Raw genomic sequence first — 15,291 nt, forward strand, 5'->3', positions numbered from 1 at the left:
ACCAGACCCACCCAGCCCACTTGTGGGTGCACTTTCCTGCTCCACAGACTTCTTCAGGTTGTGGCTCTAGGGACAGGTGACCTGTCTGTATCTAACTCGGTGTGCCATCTGCCCAGCATGAAAGCACTGCCTCTCCTTGGATGTGCAAGGTGACCAGAGAGCCAGGGCACGGCCAGCAGCTCTTTCCTCTCCACTCTCCAGGACCCCCAACTTCCTCCGGACCCAGAGCTACGGGGAGGGGAGGGGGAAGCGAGGCAGGGGTGGGGGAGCAAGCCATCTCCAAGGGCACCAGGCTGAAGGCTGGATGGGAAAGCCCAATGGTCTCTGCCCTGGAGGGGAAGCACAGGTGGCCGTGCTCAGGAACTATATGGGTCCTCCTGTATCCCAGCAGGGCCTGGTGAGGGGCTCCTGAGCAAGTGGAAAGACACCAGGCAAGCCCTAACCGGTTTGGCTCAGTGGATGGAGCGTTGGCCTACGGACTCAAGGGTCCCAGGTTCGATTCCGGTCAAGGGCATGTACCTTGGTTGTGGGCACATCCCCAGTCGGGGGTGCAGGAGGCAGCTGATGGATGTTTCTCTCTCATCTATGTTTCTGGCTCCCTATCCCTCTCCCTTCCGCTCTGTAAAAAATCAATAATATATATATATTTTTAAATAAAAAATAAATAAATAAAAAGAATACTTTAAAAAAAAAAAGACACCAGGCAAGCACTCCCTCAGGCCTGTGAGAGTAAGATGTGCTGGTGGAGAGGAAATGGATTTCAAACAGTTTATGATTCCAACTGGCAAAAAAAATAAAGTCAGGGATTTCTTGGGTTTGCTGAAGGGAAACCGAAAGGTCTGAAAATCAAAGGGACTGAAACACAAGCAAGTCTTGGCAGGCACCCAGGGGGGTGGGCAGCAGGGTCATCCCGGGTGAGGTGTCAGAGAGCAGGACAGCCGGGACCAGGACCCGCAGCTCCTGCCTCATCTCCCTCTGGGCAAACAGAGACATGGGCAGCTGCCCAGCCAGCCGAGGCCCAGCAGGGTGGAGCCAGGCCAGTGCCCTCCACAGGGCGCCCTGGTGTGGGGCTGTGTGCAGCTCCGCCCTGGGCCTCAAAGGAGCTGAGATGACTGTCTGGCTCCTGGGGCTTTAGGCTGGGTGGGGGTCACTGACAGTCACCCGCTTTGCCCCTCTCTGTTGTAGCTACCTTGAACAACAGCGCCCTGCCATCCCACGGAGCCAAGCAGCCTGCCCCAGGGCCAGCCCCGAGGCTGCTCCTGCTGGCCTGACAGCAGAAGGGAACCAGTGGTCTCTGAGGACAGAGGCGTGCTTTTCCCTCGGTGCCCCGTTTCCAGAGAAAGCACAGAACAGAAATTGGAGGTTCAGGTTCAGCCATGGGCAAACTACGGCCCGCGGGCCGGATCCGGCTGTTCTATCCGGTTCTCTTGCTCTCCCCTCCGCTCCTTTACTTTGAATTTATATTAGTTCACACAAGCACTCCATCCATGCTTTTGTTCCGGCCCTCCGGTCCAGTTTAAGAACCCATTGTGGCCCCCGAGTCAAAAAGTTTGCCCACCCCTGGTTTAGGTGTCTGAGAGGAAACAGGACCAGCCCTTGTTCTTCCATCCATGCTCCATCTGGGTCTCGGTAGGAGGCAGGAGCCCTCCAGGCTCGTGGGACCTGTGGGCCTGTGCCCTTTGCTGCGGCCCATGTGGAGGTTCAGCGCTTGCAGCACCCACTTCCTGGGGACCTGGGAGACCCTCGAGGATGTGGCTCAACCAAACCCCTCTGTCCTCCCTTCCCGCTTCCCATTCTGCCTCACCCCACCGGGGGCCTCTTCCTCAGCTCACCTTCCTGGTAGCAGGGAGGACAGAGAAGCCCCCACACATACGACGGGGCCAGGAGGTGACGTCAGCAAAAAGGGTGTGGACTGAGGGCCTCCCAAGGTCCACCCCTCCATAAAAACAGCAAAAAAACTGGCAAAAGCGGTCAGATTCGAGTTTTTCATAATTCCGGAAGTTAACCGAAGGCTTGTGGCAACACAGGGAACATTAAGTCAAGAAAAATGGCTGAAACTTGGTAAGAATGGTAAGTTTTGTGGAACATTAACTTACTCTAGTCCCATCCCCCAGCTCAGTGGCAGCCTTGAAAAATGACAGTACGGAGAGAGCAGAACGGAGCTGGAGCCTGTTCAAAGCTCCTTCCCCAGGAGCAGCCATGGCAGGCCTTGCCGGGGGTTCCCACTCAGTGGGCTGGTCTTCCTCTGACCTCCCCCGAACTCGCCCAGCGCTGAAAGACCCTCCCTGGGGAGGATTTGCCCCGTGACGGAACATCACGGCTGCCTCCGGTGATGGATAACAATTGACGCAAACAACAGCCTAACCCAGTGGTCGGCAAACTCATTAGTCAACAGAGCCAAATATCAACAGTACAACGATTGAAATTTCTTTGGAGAGCCAAATTTTTTAAACTTAAACTTCTTCTAACGCCACTTCTTCAAAATAGACTCGCCCAGGCTGTGGTATTTTGTGGAAGAGCCACACTCAAGGGGCCAAAGAGCCGCACGTGGCTCGCGAGTCGCAGTTTGCCGACCACTGGCCTAACCAAAAGCGGAAAAGGAAAAGCTGGGGCAGCAGGCATCCATCGGGGCTTTCAAAAGCTCCAATGTATTCCTGGGATCTAGATGGCCGGGCGTCGGCACTGGGCTGCGCACGTGCCTGGGAAAGGCCCGAAATGGCACTGAGCTCCCAGCCTCTGGCTGACCTCGGGCTCTGGCCCAGCAGGAAGTGAGGGCTAAGGCAGTTCCTCGTGCCTGGCTCAGTGTCGGAGGTATGCCTCAAAATGCCCACGGGCCCTCGGCAAAGACGGGAGATTTCTTACTTCCAGGTGTTTAAGGCAATCTCTGTCATTAGCTGACCACTAAGCTAACTGAGCGGAGAATTCAGTGGCCTCACACAACAAAGGATAAAGACTTTACAAAATCAGTTCAGAAAAGTCATCCAACAGCAATACACAAAATTCTACAGCGGAGAGAGACTTTGATTCCCAGAGGAACATATTATTTAATTTGAAAAGTTCTGTTATTGCCTGGCCACTGGTGTGGCTCCATGGTTGAGCATGGACCTATTAATCAGGAGGTCACAGTTTGATTCCCAGTCAGGGCACATGCCTGAGTTGCAGGCTCAATCTCCAGTAGGGGGTGTGCAGGAGGCAGCCAATCAATGATTATCTCTCATCATTGATGTGTCTATCTCTCTCTCTCCCTTCCTCTCTGAAATTAATAAAAATATATATTTTTAAACAATGAAAAGTTCCATTATCAACAAAAAACTATGAGACAAGCAAAGAAACAAGAAAGTATGACCTTCACACACTGCTGGTAGGAATACGAAATGGTGTAGCTGCTTTGGAAAACAGTCCAGCAATTCCTCAGGTTAAACACACACACACACACACACACACACACACACACACACACACTAGAGGACTAGAGGCCCGGTGCACGAAATTTGTGCACGGGGGCAGGGGGGTGTCCCTCAGCCCAGCCTGCACCCTCTCCAATCTGGGACCCCTCGAGGGATGTCCGACTGCCCGTTTAGGCCCGATCCAGGTAGACCTGATCCTACCTGGATCGGGCCTAAACAGGCAGTCGGACATCCCTCTCACAATCCAGGACTGCTGGCTCCCAACTGCTCACCTGTCTGCCTTCCTGATTGCCCCTAACCGCTTCTGCCTACCAGCCTGATCACCCCCTAACCACTCCCCTGCCAGCCTGATTGATGCCTAACTGTTCCCCTCCCAGCCTGTTTGCCCCTAACTGCCCTCCCCTGCAGACCTGGTCCCCCCCAACTGCTCTCCCCTGCAGGCCCGGTTGCCCCCAACTTCCCTCCTCTGCCGGCCTGGTCCCTCCCAACTGCCCTCCCCTGCTGGCCATCTTGTGGTGGTCATCTTGTGTCCACATGGGGACAGGATCTTTGACCACATGGGGGCAGCCATCTTGTGTGTTGGAGTGATGGTCAATTTGCATATTACTCTTTTATTAGATAGGATATATATATATATACCCAAAAGAAGTGAAAACTTAAGTCCACAGGGAAACTCCTATGCAGATGTTCACATCAGCATGATTTGTAAAAGCCAAAAGTGGAAACAACCCAGATATCCATCAATGGACAAGGGCATAAACAAAACGTGACATACACATACAATGCGATATTATTCGTCATAAAAGGAGATGAAGTTCTGATACAGGCTGCACCAGGAACGAACCCTGAAGATGTTACGCCAAGTGCAGAAGCCAGTCACAAAGGCCATACCGTGTGTGATTCCATGGATGTGACATGTCCAGAACAGGTAAATCCATAGAGACAGAAAGCAGGCCCTTAATTGCCAGGGACTATGGAAGCAGGGAATGGGGAGTGACTGCTAAGGGATATAGGGATTCATTTTGGGGTGATGAAAATGTTCTGGAATTAAGTAGTGGTGATTGATGGTTGCCCAACTCTGTGAAATAGCCAGTGAATTGTATCCTTTAAAAGGGTACGTTTTATGGTACGTGAATTTTGTCAATTAAAAAAAAAAAAGATTTGGGTTTGGAGGAGGAAGAACAAGTTTTAAGCCCTGGATGTTGCAATGTTCTGAGGCTGAAGAGAAAAGGAAGAACCAACAGAGGAGACAGAACAAGTGGCCCTGAGATAAAGGAGAATAGGCCTGGCGGTTCCCAGATGCCAGCTGGAGAATGAACTGAGCCCGGCCGGTGTTGCTCAGTGATTGAGCATTGACCCATGAACCAAGAGGGCCCCCAGTTCTATCCCAGGTTGCGGGCTGATCCCCAGTAGGGGGCGTGCAGGAGGCAGCCAATTGATGTTTCTCTTTCATCGATGTTTCCACCTTCCTCTCTCTCTAAAATCAATAAAAACTTTTTTTTTTTAAGAATGACTTGAGAATGGCTCTTAGGACTCAGCAGTGTGGGAGTCCTGGTGACCTGATTCAGCAGAGTGGATTTAAGAAAGAATTGGAAAATAGAAAGTAACGATGGTAAGCACACAAAACCTTTTTTAAAGAAGAGGAAGAGTGGGGAGTGCTGCTGGGGTGGGAAGCATGAGCATAGTAAACAGCATATCACGTGAGCTCAGAGACCATGAACATGCAGGGCGGCAGGGAAGGCTGTGTTCGAGGGCACTCACGTGCGTGGGGTACCTTGGTCTCCCTCCAGTAGCGATGACAATATGCTTAGCCGAAAGCAGAGTCTAAGAAGAAACCAAGAAAGCCAGGGTCAGACAGATACATGGTGGTCACCCACAGCTCTGCCAGCAGGTACCCCAGGGCAGAGACCCACGCTTCTAAAGCAACCCCTGCCCAGCACTGCGGACCCTGTGGGCAGCAGCTCAGAGCCCTGTGGAGCTGGGAGCCCAGTAGGGTCCAGGGACAGGCAGAAGAGGGCAGGGAGTTGTTCTAACTCCAAGCACTTCATAGTTTACAAAGCACCCTGCCGGTGTCTCGTTCCCACTAAACTGTGCAAGGGTGTGATCACCCCCCCCACCCATGGCCTCACCACGCGTCGCCCCACGTGGCACATGAATCGCCCATGATCCGCTTCATCCCTCAGAGAGAATGACGAGCAGCCTCAGAGGCATCCGTCTCGTCCACTCAGCAGCACTGATTACTGAGAACAGCACCTCGGTCCGCGGCACGGTCGGGACTCACCTCTTTCCCACCTTTTGTGACACCGCGAACCATGTGTTCATTAACAAAGCTGGCCTTCATGTTAAAGTAACTGACTTTTCTGCAAAATAAATAGAATTTTCAAACATTTCCTTTACAAATTCAGCATCGCCTGTGGGGTTAAATAGGGAGCACTGTGTGGCTGGTAAAATGTGAGCGCGGGCCCACAGTGCACATCCTGCACCCACAGTCCAGGTGGGGGAGCGGAGAGAACAGTGCCGGGGAGCACGGCCTCCCGGAGGGGTCAGGCACATCCCACCAGGAAGAGACCCCCATGTGCACCCAGTTACCCCAAAACATCCCAACCACCAATTTCCCGCTGGCAAGGAAGAGTGCCCAGAGGATAGGCAGTGCCCCCCAACCTTTAGGGACAGCGAGACGAGGAAATGGGTCCGACGGGAGCACAAGGGTGGTCGGGAGCAGGGTGTGCAGAAGCAACCCACCCTCTCTGACCACAAAGGCTATGCTGTGGTGTGGGCTCCAGGTGGCTCTGGGGAGCCTTCCCCACCACCTTGACCTGGCGTTCTGCCCAATGCCAAGCCCTGTGCCTCATGTCCCACCTGAAGCTCCTACAGAAGTCCTTGCTCACCCACAACCCATTAAGAGCTGCAGGACACAGATACAGTTCCACACCAGCCTCCTTCGGTGAGCAGCTCTAGAGCCAGCCCAGTGCCTGGCCTGTTTGGTGCCCACCCGCGGTCAGACAGAACAAATGGCAGAGCCTGATGCCTCCAGAAAACTGCACTGGGGAACAGCGAGCCCCATTCGGAGAAGAAATGACACGATGTGGCCTAGCTCCCCGAGGGACCCCTGGGGAAGCCAGGGTAGCAGCCTCCTGGCTCAGCTTTCTTAGGTAACAGGGCACAAAACAGCTGCCTACTGCACGGCCAGGAAAATCCCTTGGGACCAAGCTAAGGGTGCTCAGATGAGGGCCACCAGACCTCTGAGGGAGTGGCTCTCCTCCATGACCCACATGGCATAGGGCAGAACTACTGGATAAGGAGCAAAGCTTCGCCTGGGTCAGTACAGTGTCAGGCACCTCTCCCTAAGGATGGGAGATGCTTCAGTGGGAGGAAATGTCCACATCCGAGCTGGGGATCCCAAAGGGCTGATGGGCCCTGGTGGGCTCAGGCTGGAGTGATCACGTCAGGCCTTGGCTCTAGCGCACAGCGCCAGGCCTCGTCGCCGTGCCCAGAGAGCCAGAAGCCAGAACAGGGCCGCTTGCTAAACCTTGTACACTGTGAACCTCACACTTTGCTGCTCTGGGCTCTGCTGGGCCACCCCGCAGGGCAGCCTCCACTCCCAGGGCACTCGCCTGACAGCTGCTTATCTGCACGCTCCACCCTCTGAGCAGGGACTCTCATCTCATTGCTGCTGAGCCCCCAGGAGTAGGGGCTTGTCAAGGTCTGAGATGACCCAGGGAAGGCCAGGGGGCGGCGAGGCTCAGTACCTCTCCTGCAGCTGGACCCGGTGCCCCCAGTTCAGCGACTTCACGTAGTTTTGAACGGCTTCTGCCATTTTCCTCCTGTTATCACACAAAACAAAACATCCAGAGCCACCACAGAAGTGGTAGCTGTAGAGTCCCAAACAGACTGTTAGATGCAAATAGTGCATTAACAGAAACACCAAGAAACAGAGGTGTTTCTAAAAATGGTCAAAAATGATGTCCCCCCCCCATGGCCACCACCACTGTCCCAGGTTCGGGGCTGTGGACCTTTGGCCTCATGGGAACCAGGGGTTTGGTCCACAGAGGTCAGTCAGGACAGGGCAGCAGCCCTGCGTCTAGGTCACCAAGAACCACGAAGGGGCCTGTGCGTGGCTCTCAGTGGACCAGACGCCGCCTGTTAAACCTAAAATGGCGTCCACCCCAAAACACTGGCCTTTGGGTCAGGTCATCCAATATGGGGGTGTCCCGTGTGCTGCAGGACCTTTAGCAGCATCCCAGGGTGCTACCCAGTAGACGTAGCAGCACGCCCAATCCCCACCCCTCTGGTGATAACCAAAAATGTCTCCAGACATTGCCCTATGTCTGGGGTCCAAGGTTGCCCTGGGTGAGAAGCCCCATGGGACAGCAGGCTCCCCTGCAGGTTAACAGATGAATAACCCTCCGCCTCCTCCGGGAGTAGCAGAAAAGCACTGGGCTGGGGTGGTGGGGGCTTGCCCAGGGTGGGAATGGCTGGGGGAGGGGGGTCAACTGGGGAAAAAGGAGACATATGTAAAACTTTAGACCATAAATAAAAATTAAAAAGAAAGAAAGAAAGAAAGAAAGAAAGAAAGAAAGAAAGGCACTGAGAACAACAGCTGGGCTCCTCACCAGTCATGCGGGACCTGCTGGGGCACCTCCCAGCCGTAGTGGGGGGCATCTTGGATCATGCCCCCCAGCAGCGCTGCGTGGTGCATCAGCTTCTTGGGGATGCAGCCAACATTCACACAGGTGCCGCCGAGGCCCCACCGGGTGCCTGGTATGTTGAGAAGAGCACATTTAGATTCATATTCAGGCAAGGGCTTTCTTGTTCTTCTACAGTTTAGAATTCCTTTAGGTTGTGGTTTGTAACTCATACATGGCCAGGTGACCCTGCTCTACTGCTTTGCTCTGTATAATTGTGTTCAGAGTCCTTTTTTAGTGTGGTTTTTGTTGTTGTTGTTAATCCTGACTGGGCCAGGGATCGAACCTGCCACTCAGGTATGTGCCCTTGACCGGAAATCGGGCCTGCAACCCTCAGGTGAGCTACACCAGCCAGGGCCAGAGTCGTTCTTAAATAAGAAGGAGGAACTTTAAAGTAATGGCAGTTTACAGGGAAACAGGGCACTCTCTGGAGACTCTGGAAAGCAGGGTGCCTGGTGGCTCAGCTGCCCTCTGTATCAGAAACTGCCCTTCCCTACCCCCTTCCCCAAGACACGTGGCTCCAGCTGGGGGCTGCCTACCTTGCGGGGACGGTTCCACGTAGTCTACCACAGCCACCTTCTTTCCCAGCTGAGCGGCTGGAATGACAAGGGGAGAGGGCAGGTGGCACAACTGGGGAGCTGCTTTGGGGCTGGGACCCCAGGAGCCTATGTGACCCGGAAGAGGTGGGAAAGCCAGAAAAGAATACATATAGCTCTGCACCTGGGCCTCCCACTGCCTGCTGCCACCCAGCTGTGCTGCCCACAGGCGGGAACCCTCTTCTGGGCCCAGATCTCCCTCGCCTCCCACCCCAAGACACTCAGCACAAGACTAGTGCCATCGATGTGTTGATGTTTCTCTCTCTCTTTCCCTCTCCTTTCCTCTCTGAAATCAATAAAAATGTATTTAAAAAAACAAACATATATCCATACACACACACACACACACACACACACAGTTCATAGCAGCACTGTTCACAATAGCCCAAACTAGAAACAAGCCAAATGTCCATTTACAGGTGAATGAACCAACAAAATATGATATAGATCCTATCTAATAAGAGTAATATGCAAATCAACCATCACTCCGCTACACCCACAAGCCACGCCCACCAGCCAATCAGGAGCAAGTATGCAAATTAATCCCAACCAAGATGGCTGCAGCCATGGAACCAGCAGGAGGCTTGGGTTTACCGGGCAATGTTGGAAGCCAAGCTTTTCACACACCCTGGGGGGCCCAGGCCTCCACTCAAGGCTACAAAGTTTCAATTATAAAGATAAATAAATCCCAACAAAAATGGCAGCAGCCACGTAGCTGGAAAGAGCAGGAGGCTTGAGTTGCCCCCGGCGATGGAAGAAGCCAAGCTTTCCACACACCCTGGCGGGTCCAGGCCTCCACTCAAGGCTACAAAGTTTCAATTATAGAAGGTAAATAAATCCCAACAAAAATGGCTGCAGCCATGGAGCGAGCAGGAGGCTTGCCTTCGCTCCAGGCTACAAAGTTTCATTTATAGAAGATAAATAAATCCCAGATACCAGGGCCTCCGCTTGGGTCGCCGGGGGGTGTGGCTGGCCTGCAAACCACCACAGGCTCCTCGCCCAGGCCGTCCCATGCCCCAAGGGAACCCCCACCCTGATCCGGGACACCCTTCAGGGCAAACCAGCTGGCCCCCACCCATGTACCAGGCCTCTATCCTATCCTATCTAATAAAAGAGTAATATGCAAATTGACCATCACTCCAACACACAAGATGGCTGCCCCCATGTGGACACAAGATGGCCGCCACAAGATGGCCAGCAGGGGAGGGTGGTTGGGAGGAACCAGGCCTGCAAAGGAGGGCAGTTGGGGCCGATCAAACCTGCAGGGGAGGGCAGTTAGGGGTGACCAGGTCAGCAGAAGAGGGAAGTTGGGGGCGACTGAGCCTGCAGGCAAGGGCAGTTGGGGGGAACCCAGGCCTGCAGGGGAGAGCAGTTGTGGGGGACCAGGCCTGCAGGCGAGGGCAGTTATGGGTGACCAGGCCTGCAGGGGAGGGCAGTTAGGGGTGACCAGGCCTGCAGGGGAGGGCAGTTAGGGGCAAACAGGCTGACAGGGGAGCAGTTAGGCATCAGTCAGGCTAGCAGGGGAGTGGTTAGGGGGTGATCAGGCTGGCAGGCGGGCGAGCAGTTGGGAGCCAGCAGTCCTGGATTGTGAGAGGGATGTCTGACTGCCCGTTTAGGCCCGACCCTAAACAGGCAGTCAGACATCCCTCGAGGGGTCCCAGATTGGAGAGGGTGCAGGCTGGGCTCGGGGACACACCTCCCCCCCACCATGCACAAATTTCATGCACCGGGACTCTAATATATACTAATCAACAAGAAAAAGGAAAAGGAATGGACTGTGGATATATACAGCAACATAGATGAATCTCAAAGTAATCCTGCTACATGAAAGAAGCCAGAAAAGAATACATATAGCATGATGCCATTTATACACAATTTTAGAAAATGCAAATTAATGTATAGTGAGAGAACACAGATCAGGGCTTGCTGGGGGATACAGCAGGGAGGGGGGAGCAGGAAGGACTTCTCAGGGTTTGAGGAAACTTTGAGGGTTGTTATGGGCTGCACTGTGTCCCTCCCAAATTGGAGTGCTAACCCCCAGAATCTCAGAATGTAGCCTTACTGGAAGACAGGTCCTTTACGGGGGTGGCCTGTTAAAATGAGGTCATATGGGTAGGCGCTGATACGACCTGACTAGTATCTTTATGTAAAAAGACACTCACCAGCAGAGGGACAATCATGTGAGGACACGAGGAGAAGGCGGCCAGGTACAAGCCAAAGAGAGAGAGGTTTCAGAATAAACTGACCCTGCTGGCCCGTGATCTCAGACTTCCAGCCTCCAGAACTATAGGGAAATACATTTCTGCTGTTTAAGCCGCTCGGTCTATGACCTTGGTCATGACCGCCCCAGCACACTGATACAGGGGTGATGGATACATTATCTTGATTGTGGTACCATTTCACAGGTGTGTATGTATGTCAAACCTTATCAGGTTGTTCACTTTAAATATATACGATTTGTTAATTATGTCTCAATAAAGCTATTAAAAAAATGCCACTGTTACAAAAGCCACAGACAGACCTGGGAACTGTTTTGGGTTGAGATACGTTTCTAGAGAGACGACAATGGAGTGGACACAGGTCCAGGGCTTTCTCCTGCTATAAGGGACAGACAACTGCAGTTTGTTTCCTGGGGTAGCTCAGTGGTCCAGTGGAGTGAAGCCCCCAAGTCCCTCTGTGAGCCCCCAAATCAGTCAGAAGACTTCCCAGGCTCCTGGCCCTCAGAGCAGGCTGGGCCCCTTCCCCAGCCCTCAGAGCAAGAGCAGTGGAGAGTGAATTTCCTTTACACCATCTGAGATTCTAAAACCTAGTATCTGCCACAAGGGAGCCATAGTTTCATGGCCAGGGTGCCGGCTCAACTCCCTCTTGCTTTGGGCCCTGTTTCTCTCCCGTCTCCTCCCCTTCACTCTCCCACATCTGCCCGTTGTCATTTAGACTGGGGAGCAGACTGCTGGGCACTCCTACAGCAGAGCCAGGGTCTACAGGGAAACCCTGGCTGTCTTTCCCCACCTGGGGGAGCAGCACACTGCAACGCGAGAGAGGCTCACGTGATGTCTCAGGGTGCCTCTGGGTCCAGCCCGTTTACGGCACACCTCTTCACTAAGTGCCCCTGGGGCCTGGGCCCATCTGGAGAGCAAGACACAGCCAGCACAACAAACCGTGATGTCTGCGGGACGGTGTGAGGGCTAAGAACCAGGACAGCGGAGACAGTGATGGGAACTGGACATGCAGGAGGGTACAATTCGCAGTAAGGCCATCTCAGCAACAAAGACTGGAGGGAGGTGAGTGAGCCTCACAGCTAACTGGGCAGGTGAAGAGCAGGCTACGCAGGGCAACCGCCAGGGCATGGCACAAGGCCACACGGACCTAGGGAAGCATTTGCAAAACAGCGAAGAGGCAGGGGGCTGAGTAGTGTGAGGGAGGGCATGGGTGGTGGGAGAGATATCCCAAGGTGGGGAGATCCCATGAGGCCTGGGGCTGGTGCTGAGGAGGGCAGACTCGGACATGGGGTTCCAACCTGGCTGCCATGTGCTGCACAGATAACTGGGGTACAGTGGGGAGCAGGGCACAGTGACAAGGTTGCTGGGGTGATCCTGGCAGAGTGATAGAACCCTGGAGGCCAGCTGTGGAGACAATGAATTCTGCTCATGGCTTCTCAGGGCACATCACTCAGCCCTGGAGAACACCACCACCCACTCCAGGGGACACTGAAGACTTGGTGACACCATCAGAGCACAGGACACAGGACACATACCTTCCTTGGCACAGGCCAGCCCACCGGATCCCCCACCAATCACCAGGAGATCGTAGTCCGGTCGTCCTGCTGGAGTAAGGGGACAGGGGTAAGAAGGAAGGGCAGGACAAGCCTGGGGCACCAATCCCAGAAGGTAACGCATAATTTCCAAAGGGCAAGCAGCCCTGTCTGGTTAAAAGTGGCACAGGCCCTTACCCTAGCTGGTTTGGCTCAGTGGATAGAGTGTCAGCCTGCGGAACAAAGGGTCCCAGGTTCAATTCCGGTCAAGGGCACATACAGGCTCCTCCCCAGCCCTGAGTTCCTCCCTGAAATGCCTTTGGGGCTCACTGTGGTGTCCCCTCAGAGGCAGCATGCAGCCTCCACTCCCACGCCCAGCACAGAGGACTGCTCGTCTCTTCTGCAAACTACTGATATAGAAGGCAGTCAAGAGACAGCCAAAAAGAAGACACGGAGAAAGGGAATGGAGTGAGTAGGTGAGGACAGGTGTGTCCTTAGGGATGGATGGCCAGCCTGTGAGAGCTCTAACCCAGGGCCCAAGTTGGGGATACCCAGCGCAGGCACGGGATCAAAGACTCTGAAGAGGTCTTAAACTGCTGTCAGTTACTCAGATGGCTTCCATGTGAGCCCAGAGCACCAGGAAGGGAGAAAGAATAGGAAATTATCAGTCCGTGCGTCTGCTACCCAAGGCCAGTGAGCCTCAGAGCCTGGGCCTCTTTGTGAGAAGAGTGCGGCTGTTTTCGCAGTCACGTCAACCTCCCTGGCTATGGAGAAAACACGCAGAGCCCCAGGCCCCTCAAGGACCTGAGCTCAGTGGATGCCCCACAGGCCACAGTCCAGGGCCTATGCTCCTCAGGGGCACAGCAGCTCGGGCCTAGAGGAGGCCCTGGGTCGCAGTTGAGGAAGCCTGGGGAGCAGCCGCCCAGAGCTGTGTCCAGGCACTCGGTCCATGGCCTGCAGGCAGCCTGTCCATGGGGACCCGCAGCAGTGCCCACCAAGCAGCAGGGTCATGCAGGTTCCCTCCAGCAGGAGGCCTTTGAGGGCACCTGAGATGCATGGACAGGTTCTTAGGGATCGAATGGAGCCACAACTTGGTTCAAACAGCCAGTCCAAAGTGGACCCAATTCCAAATGCAACTCAAAGATTCTGAAGAGGTCTTCACCTGCTGTCAGTTACTCTGATGGCTTCCATATGAGCCTAGAGAACCCCAAACCAACTGCTGTTGGAGAAAAGCTACTGCTGGATAAGGAGCTACTGCCGCCTGGCCGAATCTCTCCAGCTGCCTGTCGGGGTAACGGGGGAGGCTTTACCCAGTAGAACACCCCTACCTTCCATTGCAGGTGCTCGTCCTTCCTGCCACCTCAGCAGGGTCCCCGCCGAGTCTCCCAGCCCGGTGCCCCCCGCCCCACTTTATCTGGCCAGCTACCAGGAAGAGGGCAGGAAGAGCAACTGGTCATGTGGATTATGGGCTTATCTTTAGCGGTTTGCTCTCCCCACTCACTGTGCACACCCAGGATCCCTCTGAGCCTGATAACCACTTGGAAGAGGCCGGCAGTGGAGCCTTCGGTAAGTGAGAGAAATCTGCCTTTAAACTCATGGGAAGGTTTAGATAGCTTGCTGGGGAGAAATGACCCTGAAGGACCCCAGAGTGGATGGGTGGGAGCTACTCTGCAGGGTTACCTAGAGGCCCTGCGTTGCCTCACAGCCTCGCCCTCCCCACCTCAGCCAGGCACAGCAGGCAGGGCTGGCCCAGAAAGGTCTGTCTGGCCTTTGTGTTCTTAACCCATTGCCCTTTAATTTTCTGCTCCTCTCTGACCACGGTGCCTGGCACAGGGGCCCAGCAAGTGTGGCAAGGCTGAGTGAACAGCGTGCTGCTCTGGGAGGGCAAGTGGCCCGCAGGTGTGCCCGTTAGCTTGGGGCACTACCTTGGGGAGACCCTGGCAGTAGGTGTTAGGGGACAGGTGACACCAGCAGCACTGCCATGCTGGTTCCTATTCAGGGAAAGCATCACAGCCTCCCCACAAGCCTGGGACACAGCAGGCATCTTTCTCCTCTCAGAGACGCTGCAAGGCTGACATGGAGGAGAAGGTTTAACATCTGACCAGGTGTCCTTGTTGGGGGTTGGCCCTATTTGCTCATCACCACAGCTGGGGGGAGGAGGGGGCAGAATTCTTGGGGCACTGCCTCTTGCCTAACTGGAAACTAAAGGCTCCATTCCAAGGCCACTGGCATGACCCTCTTCTTAAAAACAAACAAACAAAAACAACCTGAACCGTAGGGGCAGCTCCTGTTTACAGATCTTTTCCTTGGCCCCCTGGGTTCCCCAAGGCCACAAAGTACATGGTTGCCCAGTTACACGTGCAGTCAGCCCTTGCTCTCCAGCCCATCATTGGCCAAGGGCCACCACTCTATTCCCGCAGCCCCAAGTGTGTGAAGGACCCCTCATCGGGCCCCTGCTCAGGCCCTTCCACTCTCACTCAAACCCTCCTGAGCAGCCAGCCCCTGCTTGGGACCCTGGTGGCACGCCAGCACTTGCGGTTCTGTGATTACGGTCCTGGTTTGGTCAGTGTCCCTTAGTGGCTCCAGGAGGTTGAACCACAAATCCTCTCCAGCCCAGGGCACCTGCAGAGGAGCGGCGGGCAGTGGGTGCCCAGCCCCGCCCCCCCCCCCCCACCTCCCCACCGACCCCACCGGCTCCCTGGCACCCCTCACGGACTCCCACACGTGCCTGTACTGAGAACTTGCTAGGTGGGGCGCTAGGGCCTCGGGGAGGGGGTGGCCGCCGGGGTGTGCAGGGGACGGCCCCTGGGAACCTCAGGAGCTGAGCCGTCCTCCTCCTGGGATCCATAGTT

General features: G+C 54.8%; 1 protein-coding gene across 3 annotated transcripts in view; it reads right to left on the bottom strand.

Moving 5' to 3' along the window:
- TXNRD2 (thioredoxin reductase 2) overlaps window positions 1-15,291 on the bottom strand; it is a gene marked incomplete at its 5' end in the record, with an annotated part of 48,277 nt that overhangs the window by 32,676 nt on the left and 310 nt on the right. For 2 of the 3 annotated variants that reach the window (XM_080650165.1, XM_080650163.1), the window contains 6 exons: window positions 5,169-5,231; window positions 5,689-5,767; window positions 7,157-7,231; window positions 8,021-8,165; window positions 8,632-8,688; window positions 12,443-12,508. In XM_080650165.1, the coding sequence (XP_080506291.1) occupies window positions 5,169-5,231; window positions 5,689-5,767; window positions 7,157-7,231; window positions 8,021-8,165; window positions 8,632-8,688; window positions 12,443-12,508 (485 nt within the window). Of the gene's footprint in view, window positions 1-5,168; window positions 5,232-5,688; window positions 5,768-7,156; window positions 7,232-8,020; window positions 8,166-8,631; window positions 8,689-12,442; window positions 12,512-15,291 lie in introns of all 3 variants that reach the window. The other variant, XM_080650164.1, reaches the window with a different exon arrangement.

Source organism: Plecotus auritus (assembly GCF_963455305.1).
Source record: "Plecotus auritus genome assembly, chromosome: 13".
Lineage (NCBI taxonomy): Eukaryota > Metazoa > Chordata > Mammalia > Chiroptera > Vespertilionidae > Plecotus > Plecotus auritus.